Source organism: Asterias rubens, chromosome 7 (genome assembly GCF_902459465.1).
Source record: "Asterias rubens chromosome 7, eAstRub1.3, whole genome shotgun sequence".
In the NCBI taxonomy this organism is placed as follows: Eukaryota; Metazoa; Echinodermata; class Asteroidea; order Forcipulatida; family Asteriidae; genus Asterias; species Asterias rubens.
Window position 1 is genome coordinate 13,660,234 of NC_047068.1, and position 25,930 is coordinate 13,686,163.

General features: G+C 39.0%; 3 protein-coding genes across 3 annotated transcripts in view; 2 read left to right on the top strand and 1 right to left on the bottom strand.

The window, feature by feature from the left end:
* LOC117292581 (transmembrane protein 184B-like) overlaps positions 1-3,594 on the top strand; it is a 30,144-nt gene extending 26,550 nt beyond the window's left edge. The window contains exon 7 of the mRNA XM_033774689.1: positions 102-3,594. Within this exon, the coding sequence (XP_033630580.1) occupies positions 102-374 (273 nt within the window). The 3' untranslated portion in view covers positions 375-3,594. The remainder of the gene's footprint in view (positions 1-101) is intronic.
* Positions 3,595-7,892: 4,298 nt separating this feature from the next.
* LOC117292490 (protein BUD31 homolog) lies at positions 7,893-11,062 on the bottom strand. Its single transcript, XM_033774552.1, has 4 exons — positions 10,872-11,062; positions 9,996-10,118; positions 9,415-9,581; positions 7,893-8,965 (listed from the first exon to the last, which is right to left on the bottom strand). Exons 1-4 carry the CDS (start codon positions 10,963-10,965, stop codon positions 8,915-8,917), a joined length of 435 nt encoding a protein of 144 aa, XP_033630443.1. The 5' UTR covers positions 10,966-11,062; the 3' UTR covers positions 7,893-8,914.
* A 90-nt stretch (positions 11,063-11,152) lies between these two features.
* The window catches only part of LOC117292491 (tubulin-specific chaperone D-like), a 50,107-nt gene continuing 35,329 nt past the window's right edge, over positions 11,153-25,930 (top strand). Inside the window, exons 1-15 of the mRNA XM_033774553.1 lie at positions 11,153-11,372; positions 12,812-12,960; positions 13,629-13,730; positions 14,757-14,906; positions 15,903-15,958; positions 16,647-16,729; positions 17,296-17,345; positions 18,857-18,902; positions 19,724-19,856; positions 20,562-20,707; positions 21,421-21,481; positions 22,396-22,470; positions 22,987-23,081; positions 23,669-23,728; positions 24,860-25,014. Of these exons, the coding sequence (XP_033630444.1) occupies positions 11,174-11,372; positions 12,812-12,960; positions 13,629-13,730; positions 14,757-14,906; positions 15,903-15,958; positions 16,647-16,729; positions 17,296-17,345; positions 18,857-18,902; positions 19,724-19,856; positions 20,562-20,707; positions 21,421-21,481; positions 22,396-22,470; positions 22,987-23,081; positions 23,669-23,728; positions 24,860-25,014 (1,560 nt within the window). The 5' untranslated portion in view covers positions 11,153-11,173. The remainder of the gene's footprint in view (positions 11,373-12,811; positions 12,961-13,628; positions 13,731-14,756; positions 14,907-15,902; positions 15,959-16,646; positions 16,730-17,295; positions 17,346-18,856; positions 18,903-19,723; positions 19,857-20,561; positions 20,708-21,420; positions 21,482-22,395; positions 22,471-22,986; positions 23,082-23,668; positions 23,729-24,859; positions 25,015-25,930) is intronic.

The window sequence follows — 25,930 nt, forward strand, 5'->3', positions numbered from 1 at the left end:
ACTTAATGCTGGACACAGTTAACATTTAGCAACAAACTCTAAAATTTTGTTTGTTTTAACAAAAATACTAAAAATTTGTTTGACATTGTATTCTTGTCCAGAGCATTTCCTCCAACTTGAAGGATACAGTGAACCCCAGAGACATGTTCCAAGACACCATTCACAACTTCTCTCCTGCCTATCAGACCTACATGCAGCAAGGAACCAAGGACGATATCGAGTCAAACAACCACAAGAACCCCGGAGTCAAGGGGAGTATCAACGCGAAGGGCGGAGGAGGAGGAGGAGGCGTGGGACCTAGAATACCAAGATTCCCCAGCAAGTCTAGTCAGAATGAGAAGTCTGGGCTTCTGAGTTCCGATGATGAGTTTTAGACAGGGTTTTTAGTTTGAATTAAGCGTGTGCCACTTGTTTGCCACTGTGTTTATAAAGCAAGCCTGTGATGTCTTATCATGAAGTTTTGGTTGGCATTGATTTCTCTTTGCCATGTAAATTATGGATTGTTATGTGATGTGAGGGCGTAGTCTATCCTACACCAACGGGACTTGGTGGCAGTCCAGCATTAGGGTACTCACCCTGTGTCACTGAGGCCAACATTGTTATATCAAAGGTGTAGAGATACAGCCCAGTTTATACCTAAACTTATAGTTTTATGATAATGTAGAGAGTCTGTACCTCCTCTAAAATGGAATTCCCTGGGGAGGGGGGGGGGAGTCAGTCTGGCACATGAGGAGACCACCTTTTTACAATCTCTAACGACAATGATTTAAATAAAAGCATGGAATTTCAACCTGAATGTGGACGCTTTAATATGAACGTCTGTGGGAATATGTTGAAGGGGCACTAAGGCCAAGACTTAGGGGCAGCTACAGATACAAAGACCAGGGTCAACGGAGGCCATGGCCTTGCCTTCATGTAATATCATTGAATGTTATTCATGTGGTTTTTGTTTTGTCAAAGAACTTTACAGAATGAAAACAACTTATCGAATGCACCTGTATGGCATTGAAGTTTTCCGCTTTAAAGAACCAAAACTAAAAATGCAGACTTTGAAACGGTAAGTTAACTTATACATTTTTTTTCCACAAGGTTTCCCAAAGTATCAGGGTTTAACAATGTACTTATTTTGTCCGTTCATATTACAGGACAAACATAAACCGTTTGTTGCGATTTTGTTACTCTAAAACCTCAATGTATATCTACTTATTATGGCTCACAAACTGTACTTAAAACCATATTTTTGAAATAATATCAAATATTTCTCAAAATGTTGGAAGTTTTTGAATTTTTTGAAATAATTTTGTGTCTAATTGTTCCAGCAAATCTGAAATAATTATTAGTTGATAAAATTTAAAAAATTGATAAAAATAATTACTCCATTTCAAATTGGACAGTTTGAATATTGATACTGTTGGATCCAAGTGGTAATATCAAGTCTTTTAGGATTTATATATTTTGATTACTGGAGATTAGGTTTGCAGTTTGTATCCAAAGTAAAACTACAAATGTTATGTTTAGTTGTTTATTTATTTGTTGAAGGGCAGAGTTTGTATCCACTGGACTTTTTGTTCTATTTACAAACTTTAAGGCCTTGTCACGCAGCGTATCGCTTTCAGACAACTTTGGAGGCAACCAAGCAAAAGGAAAAATTCAAAAAGTTCGCTGTTTGTCTGCATGGTTTACAAACCAGAATCCAAGACTTTACTGAAATATTTTGTCAAATCTGAATTCTTAAGCATGTAAGAATACCTTAATATTCCTATCCTGATTATTTTTTGCTTTATTTCTCGGCTTGCACTTTGTAAACAATTTCCAGAAAAAATGTTTTACCTAACCAACACAATTTGGTACAGGAAACAAAAATATCGTTTGTTAAAAAAGTTCTTATGGATATAAAGTTTGGAACACACGTGTAAATATGAATGTGTTAAGAGAACAGGGTGGCCCAAGTGGTTTAACTAATAGACTAAATAGGATGTTTTTGTTAGAATTATCCAGACTTGTGTAATATATGTACAGTAGGTTATCTTTGATATAAATGTATGTACTGTACATAGTTGTAAGTATGGGAAAGAGGAAGTGAGCAACCTCCTTCTCAGGAAATAGTCTGATTCAATCGTTTCACTATAGTACGCACTGACTTGGTACCTTAGGGCTTTGTGGCATTAGATTAGTGCTGTAGTAGAGTATATGGCGTCTTTTGTGGGATAGAGGTGGTCAACATGCCCTGGACTGTCAACTGTCTGGGAGGGCGGGGGACTAGGCTGGAACCACACCCAGTATACAGTCAGCTGTCTGGGAGGGGGGAGGGGAACTAGGCTGGGACCACATCCTTCACTGTTAGCATATCTGTCTGAATTTCTTTTGGGAACCATTTTGGTGTCATTTGACTGTGAACAGTATTTTAATGCCATGTTTTTAAATTGACAGTAACTTTGGTCACCTATTTTCCAGACAGCCAAGGCCAGATTAGGAAACACAACTTGTTTGAGACCAAGGGAGCTGCTGAAAAAAAACCCATCTACTGTGGAAATTCATGTTTAGTTTTAATGATGTAGTTTAGATCACATGACTACCTACAATGTACTTAAAACTGCAATGACAACTGTATAGACTGTTAGCATGCAGCGTTATTGTGAATGATGTAATTATGTTACTATGGTTAACTGTGTGATGTATGCAGCCTGTGTAATTAAGATACAATGTAGTCTGATTAAAAACATCCAACGGTCTCAAAGGAGATCCATTAAGCTCCACCATTGAAGCATTGGCCAATCCCAACGACAGCTCACCTTAAAAAAGTTGGCACGTTTGATTCCCAGAATGAACACAACTTTTCGTTATTTGCATCGTTGCGGTGTGCATTTAGAGTGTTGCTGTGGCATAAAGTCATATAGATACTAGAGGAAGCACTTGTTATTTCAAACACGTAACCACGCTGTCCAACTGTGTGTACAAATTGCTATGTCCACTTACAAAATTTTGGCTTAGTGAACTGGTATATGACGAGTCGGCACCATTTTCTCGAATGCTTCTTGGCCGTGTGATTTAGTTTTGTTCAGTGAACGGTTTGCGAATCAGAGACTAGTGCAACCTTTAGGTTACCACCCAGGGGCGCAGTTACTTGGCTGTTGAGATGGTGGGTGGGTTGTAATGGATCTGTTGATTATTAAACCAGTCCTCATGAAGAATGTTACATCTATTATAACATGGTCACAATCTTAGTCTTTACCGTACACCCGTGTAGTTGACGGGTGTGTTCACATTTTGGCAATGAATAAGATTCCCTATTAAATTTTGAGTTCTTAATTTGCTTTGATAAAATATGCACATTTGCCAAAGAGGGAGAAATCTGTGAATGAAATGTACAAATCATATTAAAATAATATAATTTATAGATATTTTATCTGTAGGGTGTCGAATGGTAGCTAGTTTTAGTTGAGAGGTATAACCAACCTATGGGTATGTGTGTAAGTATGTAGAAAATACATTGTTATATTTCTTGTGTGCTGTTTTGTTATTTAGAAAGAAAGTATTACGAAATGTGGCATATAATAATTTGGGGTGTTTAGAAATTAAAAGGTTAATCTGAAACATGTATGAAAGGTGTATTTAGTTTATTTGAAATATAACCAAGGGTAACATTGTATAGCTGGTGGCAAGGTAGACTTGACTCAAGTCTGAATTTTAATTGTGGACTAAATCCATTGTGTCATCTTGGCCCTGCTGCCCGCTTGCACAATGCACATGACAGAAATTAAAGACGTTGGACATGTTTGGTAACTGTTAAAGACCAGTATTCTCACTTGGTATGTCCCAACATATGCATACAACAAACCTGTGAAAATTTGGGCTCAATTGGTCATCGGAGTTGCACACGGTTCTGTGCTTTCAGATGCCTAATAAAAAGCTTCAGGCCTTCAGTCTTTAAATATTTGAGTGAGAAATTACCTCTTTCTTAAAAACTACATCACTTCAGAGGGAGCCATGTTTTATACTATCAACAGCTCTCCATTGCTTGATACCAAGTAAGTTTTTATACTAGCAATTGTTTGGAGTAATTACCAATAGTGACCGGTATACCATAGTGACCAGTGCCTTTAAATCAGTTTGTGCGCCATCTTGTTCCAGTTCTGCAAGATGGCTGCACTTTCTGGGTTTCTGCACTGTGTTTTGCAGCTGTTGGATTACCTTTGGGTTTTGACCGCTTTGAGGAAAATCTAACTTGGTCAAGTCTTGTGCGATAACATATTATTAAATGCGATAGATAAATACTAGGTGTATCATACAGAGGGACTGTGTATAAGAATCATATACTTGTTGCCATGATAGAGGTTTTTATTGGTGTTGGGTACATGTAGGTCTAAGGGTGATCAGTACGAAGTGGGAAATATATTGTGGTTTTATTTCAGGGAGAGATTATAAACGCATGTTGCATATTTATTATAAATAATCGCGTGGTGGGATTTGGTCTCTTGGCTTTTGGAGCGTTTTTTTTTTTTTTTTTTTTTTGGGGGGGGGGGGGTCAAAATCAGCAAGAAATTCAGATGTGGAATGCACCTCTGCAAAATGCCATCCACAATTTGGGGTCCATTTCTTTGTGTATATTTATATGAAAAAAATGGGAGACAGGATAGGCTCATGGACTGGACATTGAACACAAGGTTTTGTAAACAGGATTTTCGGCAGAAATGTCTGATGAGCTCGGCTATGCAAGGGGCTTGATGTTGGGACAAAAAGCAGGTTTTGCTACTGGTAATGGAATGAAATTCACAGCTTAAAGACACTGGACACCATTGGTAATTACTCAAAGTAATTATTGGCATAAAACCTTACTTGGTAACGAGTAAGGGAGAGAGGTTGGTAGTAGAGAAACATTGTGAGAAACGCCTCCCTCTGAAGTAATGTAGTTTTCGAGAAATAAGTAATTTTCCACTAATTTGATTACGAGACCTCAGATTTAGAATTTGAGGTCTCGAAATCAAGCATCAACTTCGTGTGACAAGGGTGTTTTTTCTTTCATTATTTCTCGCAACTTCGACGAGTGATTGAGTTCAATTTTTCATAGGTTTGTTATTTTAATCATATGTTGAGATACACCAAGTGAGAAGACTGGTCTTTGACAATTACCAATAGTGTCCAGTGTCTTTAAGGAGAGTTTAAAAACCTGGGTAAGGGTGGGTTTAAAAGAATCTCTAAATGATATACTAGGGTAGTTTGAGCTTAGCCACCGCCTCCATGATTAATACACTGGCTTTATGCCAGGGCAATCGGTACTAGGAAATGAGGTTGAAGTGGGCATCTGTTGGCCTACTTCACTTGTATAGAAAAGGAAACTTCAAACGGTATAGATGTGTCATATGAAATCACAGGGTTTACAAAAGGCATATACATGTAGTGTGAAAAAGGGATGTGCTGGTTGAACAAGTCGTAACATGGCGTTTCATGATGCAGATTCCACAATGGTACATTGTTATAAATTTGTTATCTGTGAAGTGGGATACATCTAAATCTGTTATCAGGTTCTTGTTAAGTATGTTTGCTTTTTACTATAGACCCTTGAGATCAACGTCAAAACATTAAGAAAGCACTGTCACTCTGGTCATGATATAAGATGGTGCCACACTTATTTGGCAACTGGTTTAGACACAAATGTGTATATAAGAGGTGTTTCAATTGGCTGGGCTCAGCTATAATGGTTTCATATGCACGGGGGCTTGATGTTAGGACAACACGCAGGGCCCAGCAGGAAACACTCTAGAACTTCTCTTGAAAGGTCCATGTGTATATGTAAACAGGATGACATCATAATGTACCACCGTCAAGCAGCCAGAAGGAATCTGCGTTAACCGCAACGACTACTACTGAACAAAATGAGTCAGAGCTGTGCATTCCCACAGGTTTCAGTCATAACAGGAAGAGGGGTGTGGAAACTGCATGGATTTTGAACTTTCACAAGGAATAGGCATGTCAAATGTCAAAGGTCGCAGGTTATCCGTAGTGATGACTGTAGGCCTACATGTTTAACACTGATGTGTAGTTTAGTCTTAGTCTGCAAAGAAACCAATGTGTTTTGTGATGTAATTCCGAAGGGTAATGGCATAAGATGTTTTAGTTATACCCTTCATCAATGTGTGCTGTAGAACCATCCGTCGAACTCTTAAGGAGGGCAAAATCAAACTTATGTTTACAGTACATATATCACACCCACATTTATTGTTACCTCTGTAAATAACTCTGATTATTAATAATTTGGGGTCTAAAAATCTACCCATTTTTGGGTATGGGAGGGGGGGGGGGAGGTGGGCATGCCACCATTCGACCACCATAAATGCCTCACTTGACATACCATGATCATTCTTACATCGTACATGTAGTTTTCAGGGATTTTGTAATGGTCCACTCATTTAATGTAATTGTATTATTGATCACAAGTTAATTTCAACAAGGGTTTAAGCATCATGTGGTTACAATTGTATATGTACTTATAAGGGAGCAAACTGTTTATGATTGCATTTGTACTTAAACTCATGAAATCTTTGATTTTTTTTTTAGTTACTCATTGGTAAAAAATACTTAGTGTACTTCAGGAGGATGTTTAGAATTAAAAGCTTAAGAGTACATTAGTAAATCTTCAAACATTGTGTTTTTTTCAAAATCATTCGACTGCAGGACTTGTTTGTTTGTTGGGTTACTGGCTCAGTGCTAAAATTTTACTGTGGGTATTTACTTTGAAATCAGCAATTTACATGTAGGTAGTCAACCCCCTTGCATTGGCACAATGCTCAGCCAACGATAGCTCTCGATTAACCTCAGTGAGGGCGCTGTCTCACATAAGGGCTATCGGTGACCATAGTTTGACTAAGTTTGCCCAAACTCTGTCTAGTTGGTCTACGCAAGTTGACTATTTGGAACCAACCTACAGGGCACGATCGCATCGCTGCTTACCAATAGCCGTTTTCATAGCACAGCGCTGAGTGGACCAGTTATAACAAAACAATAACTCCGGATAAGTCGGATGTCGCACTTCAGTGCGCATGCCCTACGTAAGTCACTTAACAACCACTCGTTAATCATTGATCCGATTTGGGGTCCAAAACTAATGGTGGGAGCCGATATTGTAAACTACTTTTTATGAAAAACTGCCTCTTGTCAAATAATGACTTTGTATACAGTTTCTGGATCTTCCCACGTGTATAGTACACTCGTTGAACTAGAGTAGCCTTAAGATTATACTTTAATCTATTGAAGGAAATCAGGATTGATTATCAATGTTATGAATAAAGTCAGGTGCATGTTTAACCCCACTTTGTTGTTGTGCCAAGTGTAAACAGTCCAAGACTCAAGCTTATTCCAAACCTACCCCCTTTTTAAAGACACCGGACACTATTGGTAATTGTCAAAGACCAGTCTTCTCACTTGGTGTATCTCAGCATATGCATAAAATAACAAACCTGTGAAAATTTGAGCTCAATTGGTTGTCAAAGTTGCGAGATAAAAATAAAATAAAAAACACCCTTGTCACACGAAGTTGTGTGCGTTTTAAGGTTGATTTCGAGACCTCAAATTCTAAATCTGAGGTCTCAAAATCAAATTCGTGAAAAAATTACTTCTTTCTGAAAAACTATGTCACTTCAGAGGGAGCCGTTTCTCACAATGTTTTGTACCATCAACCTCTCCCCATTACTCGTCACCAAGTAAGGTTTTATGCTAATAACTATTTTGAGTAATTACCAATAGTGTCCACTGCCTTTAAACCGCCAAATGGCATCCCTGGGCTATTGGAAGTGGATGAGGCCACTAGAGAGCTGCTTCACAGTACATGTATTTTAGAAATCTAAACTGTTTTGTTCTCGCAAGAGGAAGAAGAAGAAGAAGTCAACACAAGCAAGATTGTTTTAAAACACAAATAACTTTTATTATCTAACCATTATTAAAAGAGAAAACCACTTAACATTTGACCCAGTATTTTTACAAAAGGAAACAACTAAAATGGACAAACATTCTCAAAATAATCCTAGGTTGTTTTTTGTCACTGGTTCAACGATTGCATAAACAATTTGTTTCTTAATTCAATCATACCAAGAATGATTGTTTTCTAGAAAGTAGACAATTTTATAATAGTACAAGTTTTTTTTATGGGACTTTATCACAGGCGTCTCATCATAGTGCTCACTATTTTTATGAAGGGTATAGTTTAGAAATGATGTGAGTGCACTGGGTTCTTCAACATGAATTACAGAACACACAGGGCAACAGCTATACATCCCATTCAAAGGACAAAGCAATAATGGTGTCTGCTGACGGATACAAGTATCAAGACCGGGACCCAAACCCACAGAACATTAGAACTTGAGTTCGGTGTTCTAGACTGCTCGGGCCATAACTTGCCACAATTTTGAATATATAGGCTGAAGTTTTCAAAGGCCAATGGTGTACCAGGATGTCATACTCAATGTTCAAACAGAAAAACAAAACAATAACACTGTAACTATACGTTATCATTGGATACTTCTTTAGCATTGCAGACCAAAAATGAGTAGTCCGATTCATGTTTGATAATGTACCTTTATGACACTTGAAATTTTATCACTGACAGTGTCATGTGTGCCCCCCAAAATAAGAATAACTTTTTAAAGATTTATCGTCTTAAATATAAGAATATGATCTTACATGTTTACCTGGTTATCTGTGGGTACTTTATACAAGATGTTTGATAAATTTCAAGGGCAAAGAAAATGGGGAGAAGTGAATGTTTTAAGCACAGTCCTGTACAAGGCTAACTATTGATGAGGTGACTCTCCAATGTCCTTGATATTTAAAAAGTTTTTAGCTTCGTGACTCGGGTGTTTGGGGGGGGGGTATCCTCCTGGTGCAAATAATTAATATCTAGAAGTTGGAGTAATCCAGGCATCTAACCCGAGCATCCTCTACATCCACAATGTACACACTCGACGATCCGTCCCTGCAACAACAATCAAATAGAAATAAAAGTATTAGCAATACATTCTCCCTTGGGGGGTTGCTTGATAAAGGCAAACCCACAGAACGAACAGTGTTACAAACCTACCTCCCCCACGTCCTACCCTAATGTAGTCAGAATTTCAGTATTTCCCTTATAGACCACTATCATCAGGATATGTACAAAATAATTAATGTCCTGACGTTTCAACCCTAGCAGAGTCTTTCATGAAGGCTTAAAGATAGGGTCGAAAAGTCAGACCAAAAACATTTATACTGTCCTTTTGGTTGGTAAGCAGTTTGCAACAGTTTGATCTCTTTTCTCATACACATCTTGTGTTCAATTGACATTTTCCAATGTTTCCCATTTTAACACTCATGAAGCGACTTTGAGAGCACAATGCACACATTGCCTGACAAAAATCACTTCTCAGAGCCAGACATTATTCTCACCTCCTCCAGTTTACTCTTTGGAACTCTGCAGATGCAGTTTGTGCCGAAGTTGGTGTCTCTTGCCTGGATACAGCGAAGACAGCAGAGATTTTCATAGCCTTGTTTCTTCCATTTTGCAATCAGATTCTTGTCTGCAAAGCCTTCCTTGATGCAGTAGTCATACAGCTCTGTTTCCAAATTAAAAAACATTGAAAGCATTGATAATTACTAATAATAATACCTGGGACAGTTTATCAATTCAGATTGGCCAAGAGGAGATCACATGACCATGTTTAAGCATGCGATATAAGACTATTTTAGCTGTGCTTTTAAGCTGAACTTGAGTAAAAAGAGGGCGCTATCAGATGACTGTGTGGAGTGTACAAATTTCACAATGACTGGAAAAAGTAGTGTCGTCTAGTTACTGAACCACAATTTCTTGATTTGTGCAACTAATAATCATAGACATTATAACAGTTTGTGTGAGAGAGATTTTCTTTTTCCAGCTTGGCGTGTATATCCCCTCGTGGAAGTTTGCCTTGTTGGGAAGATCATATTAACAAACAACCCCCCCCCCCCAAAAAAAAAAAACTTGAACCCACCTCTGCTGATTGCCTTTCTTTTGTGGAATAAATCGTAGACGTATCTGGACTTCTGGTGGTGGATTTTGAAGACTGGCCAGAGAGATTCAACCTTTCGTTTCCCTTCATGGGTTTCTGTTTCGGCTGTGAAGATAAATAAGATCATTTAAATTCTCATATTATAGGTGCGCCATTCAGTTATTTATTGTACATTGTATTTGTATAAACCCACAACAGGCCTGTATGCCTCGTTTTTGAAAGGGCAAGGGCACCAAGGCATTTTCTCTGTGTTAAGAAAGGGCACCTATCCTCTATATGAGGAAATTATAAAGGGCACCAAGGCATGGAGGGGGCATGGAGGCAAGGCAATCACCTATTAATATGTGCATCTGTGAAGTATCAGGCCTGACCTGGACCCAGTAAGGCCAAATACAAAAAAATACAAGTTGATCGTCCCCGCCCGCATCTTTTTTGGGGCCGCATCCTTTTTTTTTTTAATCCATCCTTTAATTTGGACTGGCCTAGAAGCTTTTCCCGAGTCTAACGTGATGCTCTCAACAAACACGTTTAACCATCTGTTTCAGAAAACAATATTTAGTGAAAGTGAATGCCTACTCCTAATTTCGGTTTCGTTCCGCTATCGTCTCCGACCCTCTCAATGAGTCTCATGCAACAAATAGATATAAAATAAGTTTGCGGTGGGTTCAAACTGATGGCCAGTTTGATTTGAAATACTAAGCGGCCGTCTTGGAAAGTACTAGCTAGTTTTAAAGGTCGAGTTGGTACTGACTATCCTGACTAGTGTTACTCTTTGAACACAATTTAGCTGCATAAAAAATATATATAATTTCATCGATATTGGATCGTCACAACACAACACAGAACAAGTTTACTTACCTTCTCTCATTTTCTGCTCAATTTCTTCAAGAGTTGGTTCAATTAACTCCCATCCCTCGGGTGGAGGCTTTCTAGATCGTTTTACTTTGGGCATTTTTGTTAAATATAAACCGCTAGTCTGTGAAAAACTGTGAATTTTTTAAGGACAATCGCGGACAAGTTCGTTCTCTTCTCCGTCGCACAAAAAACCACAAGAAGATGTATGATCTGTCTAGCGCCCCCAAGCGGTGTGTTTTCATCAGATCCCTGACACATGACCAAGACATGACTAATCTGTTTGTAAACCAACGTGTAAGAACAAAATGGTGGAGAAAACAAACATTGGTACGGCAGCAACAACTGTCAACATGGACGACAGTGCCGAGGATGCAAATATTGCTCAAGCTGGGAGCACTCATGAGGAGTTTGCTGAGGTAGACGAGGTGAAAGGACTCATCACAAGTCTTGCAACAGTTTACAACGACCAAATACCAATGGAATTAGCGGTGGAAAAGTTTACTTGTATGTATTGAAATTGTGCTTAACCAGTTATGATATGGATGCCTTTCCCCAATTTTGCAGCTAATTTGTTTAAATGAAAATGTTACATAAAAAACTTCAGTTAATATGAAATAGGGATCCTGAAATAGTATAGTAGGTATCTAAATCTAATTTACTTCAGTCAATGAGATTGAGATATTCCTTTTTTTTTATACTAAAATTGTAAAAACCAGTGAAAAAGTGGTGGTGCCATACAAAAAGTTACCCGAGCTACAAACCAAAAAGTTCCTGTGGCACTGGCACTGTGGGCGTGGCAGGCTACGGAAAGTACAGACATCATGTACACTGTAGTACTAGAACGGATGTCAGACAACTCGTCCATTGGACAACTCTAACACCCCTCCCCCCTTCCCGGCCCTGTGCGTGCCAGTGCTGAGGCCCCCGTCTTGGCCATCCGTCGACTTGTCTTGGTCCTAAGTTGAGTTGTGTGACAGTTGAATAAACCGTCCGTCGAGTTGTTCGAACGGTCGAGCTGTCTCAACCGTCGAGTTGTCTGACAGTCGAGTTGTCCGACGGACGAGTAGCTTGGAAACGCATTTGATAAGGCCATGAGAATGAAAATGATAGATTTGCGTCCACCGCCCGCATGCTCTGAAAGCTACCGCCAAAAAATTTCATTATTTTCACAAAATTTCATTATTTTCACAAAAAAGACTCTGCATCACAAATTTTCAAGTTTTAAATCATCGAACAAGGGTAAAAGGTTATATTTACGCATTTTAGTAGTAGTACTTTACAGGGCAGACATTCCGCCGCGATCGTGATTGCGATCGCGATCGTTTTGTTTGCAGTCAGTAAAACACGCAGCTGCTGACGTTCATCTGTCGAGCGCAATCCTCAAATTTGCGCAACAATATTCTGCGCAATTTCCAATTTGCGCTATGCAGAATAGGCAAATTTGTGTATCGAGCACCAGTTTGCGCAATCTGAAGATTGCGCATCTTCATGTGCTGAATAAAGAAAAATGAAAAAAAGCCTCACGTCATTTCAAAAATGCCCGGACGCAAATCTAAAACTTTCATCTCATCTCATGGCCTATGATATGTTACCCTTTAAAAGAATCCCTTAAAAAGTTGCAAAGGTAGCCACATTTTATTTGTGTCTGACTGTATCGATAATCCTTTGCCTCTCCTTGTCAGGACCATTTTCTCTTCTTACCGATAAAAAATTGAAGGCCTATTCCCTCTGGGCGGTTCGGCTGTTTAATTGAACCAGCTAACTGTGTTTACTTACTATATGATTGCCCTGTATGTTTTGAATATGTTTAAATAAGTAACATTTAAAAAAATTGCATTATAATTCAAATTGGTCAACTTCCTGCGAACAACTCTCCTCGCTGTGTACTGAGTGTAGCGCGGTTGAGTTTACTAATCGTTTGAATATTATTTTTTTGCCACCAGTTATCGTTGATAAATACCAGGAGCAGCCTCACTTGCTGGATCCACATCTTGAAGGAATGCTTCTTCCTCTATTGGATACTGCTCGAGATACAAAATCACCACCTGGACTGTCTCATCTTGCGTTCAAGTTCCTCTATTTACTTACCAAGGTAGGAGACTTATTATGCAATGCGCCAGACACACAAGGCCTGAAGGACACTTAAAGGTGTGGGCTACAATTGTTGTTCTTCCAGGGGCAGTTGCCACCTACTCCTAGGGCTGTAACAGGGTTACCCCTTTTACAGTCCATATGGATGGGTAGGCTTGGGTATCATCAATCAGAAGCCTGGCCGGTAGAGCAGAAAGCTCTACCTCCCCAACTTTATGTAGCAAGTGTCACGACCGGGTTTTGAACCCACACTCTGCTAATCAAACACCAGAGCTTGAATCCGGTGCTCTTATCCGCTAGGCCATGACACGCCACAAAATCGCGTTAGTTTTGTTCAGAAACTTTTTCGTTTAAAATTGATTTTGACCTGTCATTAGCCCTTTTAACACAGTCTCTTATCCCCATTGAATACAGCCCAGGGGAGTCCCAAGCAAAAAATAGCTAAGAACAACAAAATTATGTTTACCAGAAAAAGGTTACCAGCAAAGTACCATGTTTGTACAATCTGTGACTGGTATCTTGTTAATTTTTGCTTCGCTTAACATTTGTCAATTGTCTGCTTAAGCAGCTCTTTGAAATTGGGCTCTGTCTTACATTCTGTGAACAATGTTGCGTGATAATTTTTGGAGATGGCAGAGAAACTTGTAGTTTTTTTTCTTTTTCTGATAGGCACGAGGTTTCAAGACAGTTATCAGGATTCTTCCTCATGAAGTCGCCGATATGGAACCAGTCTTGGCTATGTTGGACAGGCAGGATCCAGCCGACTTCACGGTATGAGCAGAGAAGGCAACCAGCCCAGGGGTCGATTTCACAAAGACAGTCTTAACTTAGGACTAGAAATTTCACAAAGACAGTCTAAACTTAGGACTAGTGATTCCACAAAGACAGTCTTAACTTAGGACTAGTGATTTCACAAAGACAGTCTTAACTTAGGATTAGTGATTTCACAAAGACAGTCTTAACTTAGGACTAGTGATTTCACAAAGACAGTCTAAACTTAGGACTAGTAATTTCACAAAGACAGTCTTAACTTAGGACTAGTCATAGGACTCTTTAAAAGTTATTTAAAACTTAAGAGTCCTTAAACGAGATAAGACTAGTCTTAACTCTTTGTGAAATCCACCCCTGGCACTTCAACACCCGTGGGGCCCAAATTGTGTCTGTTGTGCATTGCAGGGTTTTCTCCAGAATTTCTAAGACTGGAGGCATTCTGGTCCCAATTTTTTCGATGTTTGATGGAAGCTCGCTGAATTGAAAAATGGTCTGCAGCATGTTTTCTACTTGGTGTTTACTATTTTTTTTAAAGTCCTTCTGTGCAATCTAAAAGCATTCTCAATAATATCTATATGGTTAATTTCTCTTTATTTTTGTTGTGGAAAACAAATAAATTGTTGCATATCAATAAACTTGCCGGTATTGGCATGCAAATCCTGCACATATTGCAATTCGTGCATATAGGGCCAATAGGCTAGCTTGTGCAGGGTAGAACTGTGCATTGAGTGTTAGTCTTAGTGTGTGTTAAAATTATTCTAACACTAATAATATGGGATATAGACCCCTGCACAACACGGAACGCACCTCCTAAGAATGCGCGTCTATCATTTCCATCATTTTGGGAGTCAACTCCCTTGTGCACAATTATGACTCCCAAAAGATAGGCGCGTGTAAATGCGCTGCGCATTGTAAATGCGCTGCGCGTGTAAATGCGCTGCTCATTGTGCGAGGGGTCTTTAGTGAAAGAATTAAATGATTCCTGATGAGGTCTCACTCTGTTGTTTTTTTTCGTTCCTGCGACAGACCTGGGAGACTCGTTACATACTACTGCTATGGATGTCCATAATCTGCATGATACCATTTGATATGGCTAAACTAGACAGTAATGCGCCGATAGATGAGGACGGGCGGAAGAAAGAGCCAACTATGATAAGAATCATCAATGTAGGAAAGGTTAGTCTAGTAGGACAAAAGGGAATACTTATGAAGCAAAATATTTCTGGGTAGAACTACGGTGTTTTGTAGACGCCTGGAACAACTTCTGGCAATCCATTGTGTACCATCACTGACACCTACCGTGCTAGGCTTTATTTATCCTTTACAAAAAGAGGTAAAGGGTACTGGTATTTGTGCTCAAAATCTCCCTTTTTCCTGGGGTTATTGTGCAATCCTGATTCCTGACGTTCATCTTTTTTCTTTTTTTTACAATTAAGGTTTACGAGAGATCGATAGGCTGCCACCATTGTTTTTTCCACATGGGCCATATTGACTGTTATATACCTCATATATATAGAATCCTCCAATCTGATCGGTTAAAAATGGAGTAATTGAAATAGCTGGGCCCCCCTTTTTTTATCAAGATGACGTCATAGTTAACTCTGCCCGGGGCATAGCATTCGACTGTGCCCGCCCTGAAAATAATGGTCGCAATTAGGTCGCTCTTGTGTACTGTATGTATGACATAGCGTTCCGCATCACAGTAGTCAGGGTTTCTTGATTAGAAGAATCTTTATTCGGTATATAAAAGAAATATTGACAGCTTAATAATCTGGGCAGAGTTAAAACTATAGGCTCTCTGTGATGTCATCACCTTGGGCCAATAATTTTAACTGTGCCCCTAATAGCAGTCAATATTTCTATGCTGCTAAACCACAACAACCTTACAGATCCAGTTTTTGGGGGGTCCTGCTATTGTTTTTCTATTATTCCCTGTTCCGAAGAATTCCCTTGTGGGGTCCATTGTTCCATGGCGTCAAATACCCAACAAGGACACTCGTGTTAGCTCATGTAAACACAAACAGAAATTCACATGCCAGGTTGTATGACTTTAGCTGTGTAATAGCTGTGTGCGTTATTCTGTCCGTCAAGCAAACTGGCTTATTCTTCTGCAAGTAAACAGTTTGTCAAAACCCTGAATTTCTCATGTTGTGTTTTTTTTTCTTTCTACAGAAATATCTTCAAGTGTCTGATAAGTCCAGAGATGCCGCTGCATTAATGATCTCAAAGTGAGCAAGTTGAATATTGAAATTTCAAATGGAAGCTTTCAAAATGTGCTTTAATTATTAATTTGTTTAATTAGGAGTGTTAGTGGCATGTGGGAAATATGTGTACCTTTTGTTTTCGCAATAAATAGTTTTGTACTTTATTTTGATGTTATTAGTTTAACTATTTTTTTATTTATTGTGATGCGCAAAACTGAATGCGCATTTAAAGGATGGTGTACAGTGTCTGGGTGTACATCAGTCAGTTACAGGTTGAATGGCTTCTGACAGGCACCCCGGAACAAAGATATTGACAAAATAGCAACACAGCCAAAATAGGCCTAGTAGATAGCTCAGTTGGTAGAGCACTGGCATGTTATTTCGGAGGTCGCAGGTTCATGTCTCACTTAAGTAAATCTTTCTTTGTTCAACTATTAAAGACGAGCCCTGGATGAGGAGTAGAATATAGAAACTAGAACATGACCAGGGCCTTATTTCATAAAGCTGTTCAGCAGAAAAATTCTGCTCAGCAAATTTCTTGGCTAAGCAAGAAATGACCGGGGTACTAGTTGCAGCAATGGTAAATGTATGGTATTCTGGTTGGTAACCTTTTTATGCTAAGCAAAATGTTTTGCCAACCAACTTTTTGTGCTTACAGGCTTTATGAATTTTTGCCCTGCTATTATGTACTTGTTTCTATACTTCTTTACAGATTTCTTACACGGCATGATGTTAAACAGCAACAGCTACCGAGCTTTCTGGACTGGTGTCTGCGAACTCTGTCTGATACAGATTGTGAGTCACAAGTTGTACTTTTTCTCCCAACATTACGGAATTATTTTAGAGAATTTCTGAATTTGGCCACAAAAACTTAGAAGAATACATCGGTTTCAATAAGTTGGTGTATTAACTTTGAATTCCTTGGGTCATTAAACTTAATGGATGAGCAGTTAATCTGCTTTGGACCGTCAGCAGCCCTACTGGCTTGTTCCTGATCCAATTAAGTCCACTGTTTTGGCAAAGAAAATACATGGAGATAACAGATGTGAGTTGCCAGACGAAAAGGATGTTTTGTTTTAGCCTCTTTCTTTTATGGAGCTTTCCTGACAGAATAATCCGCATGATGTTTGCTACCATTACCATCTTCATTACCAGTAACCAAAATTTTATTTTATTTTTGTTTAATCACGCCCTTACAAAAGCATTTTCTTTTTCATGAAAAAACCTGACCAACTAATTTGAAAACATTTAAAACTTATTAGTAGTATGATGAATATATATGCAGTAATATCAGCATTTTGCTGACTATGGATAATGAAAGAAGTTTTTTAAAGTTGACTTTTTTTCCATTTTTCCTTCAGATGAGACAATGTCTGGTATGGCACTGCTTTCAGGGGTGCTTGCCTCATTGGTAAGTAAGAAAAAAGATTTCATTTCTTTTAACCCTTAAGTGCACAAGGCGGTCGTTAATGACCACCAAAAAAACCTGTCAAATTGGACTCTTATAAACAGTTGTAACTTAAAAACTACAACCCCTATACATAATGCCTTCATTCGGTCGTTTTAGAGCGATTGTTGAACTTTCGTTTGGTGTGATGTTCAACAGGTGGTGCTGTCGAACAAAATTGAGAAAAACACGGGAGAACATGTTCTTTTTTGCTTAAACAAAAATTAATATGTGCACCAAAGGGTTACTATACGGTCGCTCAGCTATGGCCAACATTTCCAGCGTTAATACAGCATTATTTTCAAGTGATTAATTACATTTGGTTTTGGAAGGACATGGTGGCTGGTTGATAAGAATGTAATTAAAGGTTCTGTGTACGTTTGGTATTAACTCTGGAACCTGATGGCAATAAAAAGATACTTGGTAAGAAGGAAAGCGGCTTTAGATAGTATAACCCATTTTGAGAAACTTTTGACTTTAAAGTGGTGTCTTTATTGAAAAAGGTACAACATTTTATCCTCCAAAATTTGAATCTGAGGACAGTGACTTGCTTGTGTATTCCATATGCAGTTTTAAATTTTCACAGGTTAACTTTATGATACATTTGCTGCTATAAAGCATTGAAAAAACAGTGGGTTCTTATTACCAAACGTATGCAATCCCTTAAAGCCATTATACACTTTCGGTACAGAAAAACAAAAAAAAGGGCACAGATTTACAAATAACTTGCAGGGTTTACAGAAGGTAATGGTGAAAGACTTCTCTTGAAATATTATTCCATGAAATGCTTTATATTTTGAGAAAACATTAAAACAATTATCAATTCTCGACATCAAGAATTACGGATTATAGTAAACACATGTCATGACACGGCGAAACGTGGGGAAACAAGGGTGGGTTTTCCCGTTATTTTCTCCAGACTCCGATGACCGATTGAGCCTAAATTTTCACAGGTTTGTTGTTTTATATATAAGTTGTGATACACAAAGTGTGGGCCTTTGGACAATACTGTTTACCGAAAGTGTATAATGGCTTTAAAGGCACTGGATACTATTGGTAAATGCTCAAAACAATTGTTAGCATAAAAACTCACTTGTTAGCGATCAATGGAGAGAATTTGATAGTATAAAACAATGTTAAAAACGGCTCCCTCTGAAGTAACTTCACTTTCACGTAAGAGGTTTTTTCTCACTAAAAGTATTTGAATTTGATTTCAAGACGTCAGAATTTGATTTTGAGGTCTCCATTTCAAGCGTCTAAAAGCACACAACTTCTTGTGACAAGGGTGTGTTTTCTTCCATTATTATCTCGCAACTTCAACGACCAATTGAAATACCAACGGTGTACAATGTCTTTAAATAAACCCAAACTTGGTACAGTCTTACCACAGCATTCTTATCAAGGCTCCAAACTATGTACATGGTGCAAGGTATTTAAATAACATCACCTTTAATCTTGTTTTCATTTCTTTAAAGGCTTCGTTGTTCAAGCTCGGTAAAAGAGAGGACATTGTAGATTATGGTTAGTATGTGATACTCTTTATATTACCTTTACACCCCCTTCCAGGGCTTGAAATTAACAGTGGACAGTAGGCCCAGGGCCAGTGATTTTAGCATCGGCCCAGTCAACTAATAATCGTACAAATCCCTTGGTCTTGTTTTTTTTTTATTTTATAATAACACCTCAATGCCTTTTAATTTAAATTGATCAATACAATTTTTCAATTCCCTTCTATTAGGTCTACCCAAAAGATAACTAACGTCCATTTAAATTTCGGTCTTGTAACAAACTCTCTGGTCCGGTAAGAGATTTTAGCTTCAAGCACTGCACTCTTGTGGATTTGTTTCCACAAGTTTGCCTCCCTGCCTTCCTTCGCCCCCACCCCTGACCTTTCGTTTTTATGCCAGACACAGTTTAAGTCAAGAGGGCCCATTTTCATGGCAGTACAATGTACTTGCCGCAGAACAGAGAATACTGAACTTTAAAGGGCCCAGCATTCTGCACTCAGCAGTACTATCCCTTTAGTGCAGAGACCCAACTGGCACTGCATAGCATCTTTCATATTCGTTTTTTTTTTTACCCATATACACCGTTGTGTGTTAGCACTGTATACTCAGTACTTTCCCAAGTCCTGTAAAAAAAATCACAGGCATATTATTCGGGTGGGATTCGAACCCGCGACGTTTGCAATTCTAGAGCAGTGTCATACCAACTAGACCACCGAGATTGCCCGGCAGCGAGAGGCAGTTGGAAATCCTATGTTTTAGCAAAAGATAATAAATTTGCAGCGATTCAAATTTATCATCTATTAAATCTTTCATACTTCTTTTGTTATTCTACAGCTCCTGCTGTATTGGAGAGGCTGGTAGCCTGTAAACTGTTGAGCAGTGAAAATACTCAGATCCGCAAGCTGGCTATGAAGCTTATCCAACGGTTAGGCCTGACATTCCTCAAGACGAGGACCGCTGCCTGGAGGTGAGATAAGAAAATGGTATTCTGTGGGTTTGTATTCCACTCTGAATCAAGCCCATGTTCAGCTGTAACTTGCCTGAGCGTCTAACCTAACACTTTGAGGCCCGTGAATAAGGCCAGATACCTGCCTAACCGGATGGTACCTTTGACCTCACATTCATTTCACACTGAGATTCGCAGTCAGTTCACACATACATATACACACATTACAAAGTGAATAAAACAACACTACATGATGTACACACCATTATGCACACGTACAGATCGGAAGTGCAAGCTGACACTACATCATCTTGGACCAGTCATAACACAGATATGGAAAGGTTACGTAACTGCCACACATTATTGTAGCCAATGCAATCATTGGACCTGTAAAGCCCGGTGCATACTTCCTGTGAATGTGAATGCGATGCAAATTTGTACGTGAATTTGACGTCACAACTCTGTTTTCGCTGCGATATTCGCAAGAGAGTTGAGCACAACTCAACCCCCTTCGAATTAATCGTTGCGATGTTGTGACGTCATCAAGTAGGAACCGGGCTTCAGACCAGTGCCTGGTATGATAAATATGCGTAACAAGGAGTGGCTCTACAGGAAACTATTCTTTCAATCATAGACCCGAGCCACGACAAATTGCAAAATTGAACGTTCTCCTTTTGTTTGGATTCCAGTTTGGTAAACTTTGACAAGTTTTTCTTTTTTGATCAGATATCAGAGAGGAAGTCGATCTTTAGCGGAGAACCTGAAGGCACAAGATGTGGCTCCCATAGCTGTAGCTACTGGTGGCTCTCAGATTGCTAAGGAAGATGATGATGGTGATTATGATATACCAGAGGAAATAGAAGATGTAATCGGTAAGGAATAGTACGATGCATTAGGCTCCACCCACGGCACACGTGTGAGCAAGAACACGTGAGCCTCTCCAATGCCATTCTGCACAACTCTGCCACATGCACCAAGTATATGTGTACGCATGTCAGACTTTATTTGTTGGACTTTTGGTTGCGCAATGGGTTGTGATTGGTAAATAAGCAATGGGGCGGAGCTTAATTGATCGGTCTATAGGTTGTGGGCTGGGCTTTAGGGAAGATGTGGCCTGCGTGTTTGTGGGGACTGTTTGCTGGGCTGAGCATTATTTATTGTTGTTGGCACATGTGTGGTGTTATTTAGGTTTAGCGTTCCAGAGCAAGGCTCTCCTTTTGCATGATGTTTGCAATTTTAAAATAGACTTGGGCAAGTCTCGCATGTATTCAAAGATACATAGCTAAGATGTATTAAGGAAATAAAACCCCACATTTCCAACACCAGAGACTTTCGCAGTCTCTCCTACTAATACTGAATAAATTGTTGTTAACCCTTAAACCGATGTTTACTAAGCACTGTATACTCAGTACTATCCCAAGTCTATCACGAGTATTTCGAGTCTATCCATGGCAAATCACTCGGGTCGGATTCAAACCCACAACCGTTGCATTGCTACAGCAGATGTCTTGCCACTAGACCACCCAGCGCAACATTTTAATATTGCGTTACTCAAACTCCAAACTCTTTTGCTTTCATTTTCTAGAGCAACTTCTCGTTGGTTTGAGGGACAAAGACACAATAGTGAGATGGTCTGCAGCAAAAGGGTAAGAACAATGGTCTTTTGTTTAGCATAATGTAAACGCATACCAATTAATGTTTGGGTAAAATAAAGGTAACATCAATGGAAATTTTTGGATTTGGGGAAATGGTAATTTTATTTGGTGTGGCTGATGTGTGGGGGGGGCCATCTTGTGTATATTCTATTTGACCCAGTGAAACCAAAATGAGACTGGAAGGAAAAGATGGTCTGGTCCCTTTATGATTTGAGAATTAGAACTGCCACTTTCACCGTTGTATGCAGGGTACCTGATCAGAGTATCTGCAGATTGTAGTTTTTGAGGCATTGCATGGTGAGGTACATGAATTGATGTATATTTGGTTTTCAGTAACACAATGTGTATATGATGGAAACCAATTAAAAACTCACTCTGCCGCAGTGAAGTTAATAATGAGAAGTCCCCTCGATCCACTTAGGGTAAGTTGTAGTCCCGGCCGTTTTCCTACCTTCTGCGCGGGTAGTACATTGTAGATAAAAAGCAGGATGGTTCTTTTAAGACCTAAATTGTCTCCTGAATTCTGAAGTCTACTCGGCGACAGTAGAATAGAAAGCAATACCTTTTTCCCAAAGAACAAAATCTACACAGCCAAATAGATATACACATGGTGTTACACCAAACCGAATATATACATATCGGCATTGTGTAGTTTATGATAAAAATATTGTTTACAAATATTGTTTAAGATGTGTTGTATCTATCTGCAGAAGTCACCTGTGGATCGTTCTCATAGATGGCACTTTGTTCAAGTTTTTTTTAAATTATGATACCAACCGAAAACTGTTTAACATTAAAAAGATGTTTTGGAGATGGTGGACATTCCGAAAATGTCCAAACCTTTATTAACAAACTTGGCCAGACGTCAAAGAGATACAACAGCGATTTGTTTTTTCTTTGTACAGTATTGGTAGAATGACTGGAAGGTTGCCGAGGGAGTTGGCTGATGAAGTGACCGGTTCCATGTTGGAGCTCTTCAGGTAAGTCAGAACTCGACAGGCTTTGCACTTAAGCTTTTTGTAAAGTAGCCCGCTGGGCTTGTAAACTGTGCTCTTTACTTGCTCCAGGAACTTTGAGTTGCCCAGATTTTAAAACACCAGTTTGCAGTTTTTACTAGACAATGTACTATGGGTTAGTGCTAAAGGGTCTGGGTACTTTTTGCAGCACACAAAACACAATGTTCACAGATTTACATTAAACTTACGCAGTTTGAAGATAATATAGTAGAAAGCTTCTGTAGTTTTTGAGAAATGAGTAAAACAAGTCACAAACATAATTTTTCGTCTCAGGAGACGAAAATTAATTTAGAGTGTGAAACGTATTTTTGGGACATTGTTCTGCTCATTTCTCAAAAACTACGGCACCTCAGCTGGTAAACTATCATTTTCTTCAAACTGTGTGAGTTTATTGTAAATCTGTGGACATTGTGTTTTGTGGGTTGTTTCTTCCCAAACACAATAGTGTATTTCACCTTAAATGTTAATGTCTTGATTTAGTTTGCGTGAGTCTGATGGGGCGTGGCACGGTGGATGTCTTGCTTTAGCTGAGCTTGGACGACGTGGGTTACTCCTCCCAGAAAGGTTACCAGAAGGTGGGTACCCGATGCTGCCCCTCCCTACAGTACCTTGAATTGTTTTGATTTTGGTTTTAACTTTTTTATCAAGAACTGTATTTGTTTTTGTGGTTTATAAACCAAAAATGAAACAACCACTTTTTAAAGCTAAAATAGCTGATGTGTAAAAATCACACCCCCCAAAAAATAGAACAAAAAAAAAAAGGGAAATAAAGGAAAACAAATTTTAGTAGTGCACTGATTATAGTGCACTAAGTTTATTCAAATGCAAATCCTGCGGAGAAATATTTCCATCTGAAAAAAAAAAAATCAAAGTTAGTAAAATTAAAGCCAGTAAAAGAAAAACACTTAACAGACTGTTGCTGTAGTTTGATTTCAGCAATCAAATAAAAGCAAACAAGTGTATTTTATGATTTACAGGTGGAAAAAAAAAGATTGAACTTTTCTTTAAAAATGAAATGATTAGTAATCCCTGTTAATTGAAGAGCGTTATGGTAAAGCTAAACAAAAATTGTATTTCAATGCATACTAATTTAAATTTAAAGAATGAAGTCAAAGAAGTTTGGTAAACTCGCTGTCTTACTTGATGGTTATTTTCTCTGCAGTTGTGCCTGTCGTCTTGAAGGCTCTCGCCTATGATGAGAAGAGGGGGTCGTACAGTGTTGGTAAGTTAGACATGGATTTGTTTCTAGAGTTATTTGGTAACTACAATTTTCAGGGTATATACAAGTGTTGTCAGGTAACAGATCCTCAAGACGTCATCTGGTGTTTCTGATCAGCAGTGTGTGGTTCGAAATCCCCCAGGCATGACACTTGTGTCCTTTACCAAACCGTTTTCCATTGCTTCATCCTTCGGATGGGACGTAAAGCTGTTGGTCCCATGTGTTGTGTAACGCATGTGAAAGAACCCAGTGCACTTTCAAAAAGAGAAGGGGTTCACACCGGTGTTCCTGGCTGGATTGGCAGCATAATGCACCACAGCATCTTGTAAACCATTACCTGGTGCTAAGGATTAGGTCTCATAATTCAAACTTCGTCCCTCTCGCCTTGCTGTTAAAATACTTGTCGCTTTGTATCCTTTGAATAAAGGCACGTTATAAATAGAGTTATTTTTATCATCTCTTTATCACCATGATCTTTGATCAAGAAGTACAATCAAGCATGTCTGTGTGTTTTCTTGTTTGTCTTGCCATACATAGTGTGGGTCGTGTCCTGCAGGGACCATTTTTAAAAGCTGCTTATGCACAAAAAGTAACTAAGCACAAAACAATTTTCAATCAATCAATCAATCAAAAGAAACTTTTTTTCCCAGCATGCCTTGCTCGATCATAACCCCTGGAATTGTCAAATTTAAATGTGCCATTAATGAGCATACATATTCATTATTCAAAATTTTCTACGCGCGCACGCATGTCTTTCGTCTAAAGAATGTTTTTGTTTTTAAAAAACGTGTTTGTGTCATAAAAAACGCGGGCATGATCAGCATACAAATGTCTTAAAACTACGCGCGCAGGCACTTGTCATCTAATGCATAACCAATTTTCTGAGCCAACCAGCGATGTTTCCCAGTACATCCCTCCCAGGGGTTAGTGACAAGGGTATTGATCTGGCACGCTGCCCATTGTAGCGAGGCTGGGTGAACAGTTATAAGGTTACCAGCCAGAATTACATGTCACATGTACTATTTGTGACTGGTTCAAAATAACACAATGTACCTGTTGTAGAAAATAATCAGTGCTTTGAGGCGACCCAAAATAAATTGCTAGATGAATAGTTAGTGTACCTATTATTGCCAGGTGCTCATGTGAGAGATGCAGCTTGCTACGTCTGCTGGGCATTTGCTAGAGCCTACGATCCTAAAGACATCCAGGACCATGTGAATAATCTGGCCTCGGCTCTCATCATCACCACAGTCTTCGATCGAGAAGTCAACTGCAGACGAGCTGCTTCGGTGAGTAAAAATTCAAAGTAACAAACATCGCTGTACAATTTGGTTGTTAGAATCTGTATACATGAATAACATCATCACAGCGTCATCACAGCGTATCCAATAGGCCGATCCACTAAGCTCCGCCCCATTGCGTATTGACCAATCACAACGCAACGAAGGTCCGACAAATAAAGGTCCATCATGCGTGCGCGTACCTTGGCGCGCGCAGCAGAGTTGTGCAGAAAGGCATTGGAGAGCCACACGTGTTCTTGCTCACACGTGCTTCGTGGGCGGAGCCTACTGGATCGGTCTATTCAAACTGGTCACATTTGTCTTTCAATGTATCTGTGACATGAACCATACACCACTGTACCTCAAAGAACTCATCATCCGGAATGTTCCAGCAAGGAGTGGACTGTAGTCTGCTCAAGAAAACAAACTTCCTATCATCCCCTACACTGGTACATTATCTGGTGACCGTGGGTTCTATGCTGCTAGGCAAACTAGTTTGAACAAAAGGCCTTATAACATTCACCATGCATTATTGGCAGCTTTCCAGAAAGCTCTTAAGACTCATTTATTTGACTCTATAATTTTTGCTATTCTTTTATTATGCTTGTTAAAGGCACTGGATACTATTGGTAATTGCTCAAAATAATTGTTAGCATAAAAACTTACTTGTTAGCGATCAATGGAGAGATGTTGATAGTATAAAACATTGTGAGAAACGGCTCCCTCTGAAGTAGCTTCGTTTTCGAGAAAGAAGTTACTTCTCACTAAAATATTTGAATTTGATTTTGAGACCTCAGAATTTGATTTTGAGGTCTCGAATTCAAGCATCTGAAAGCACACAACTTCGTGTGACAAGGGTGTTTTTTCTTCCATTATTCTCTTGCAACTTCGACGACTAATTGAGTCAAAATTTTCACAGGTTTGT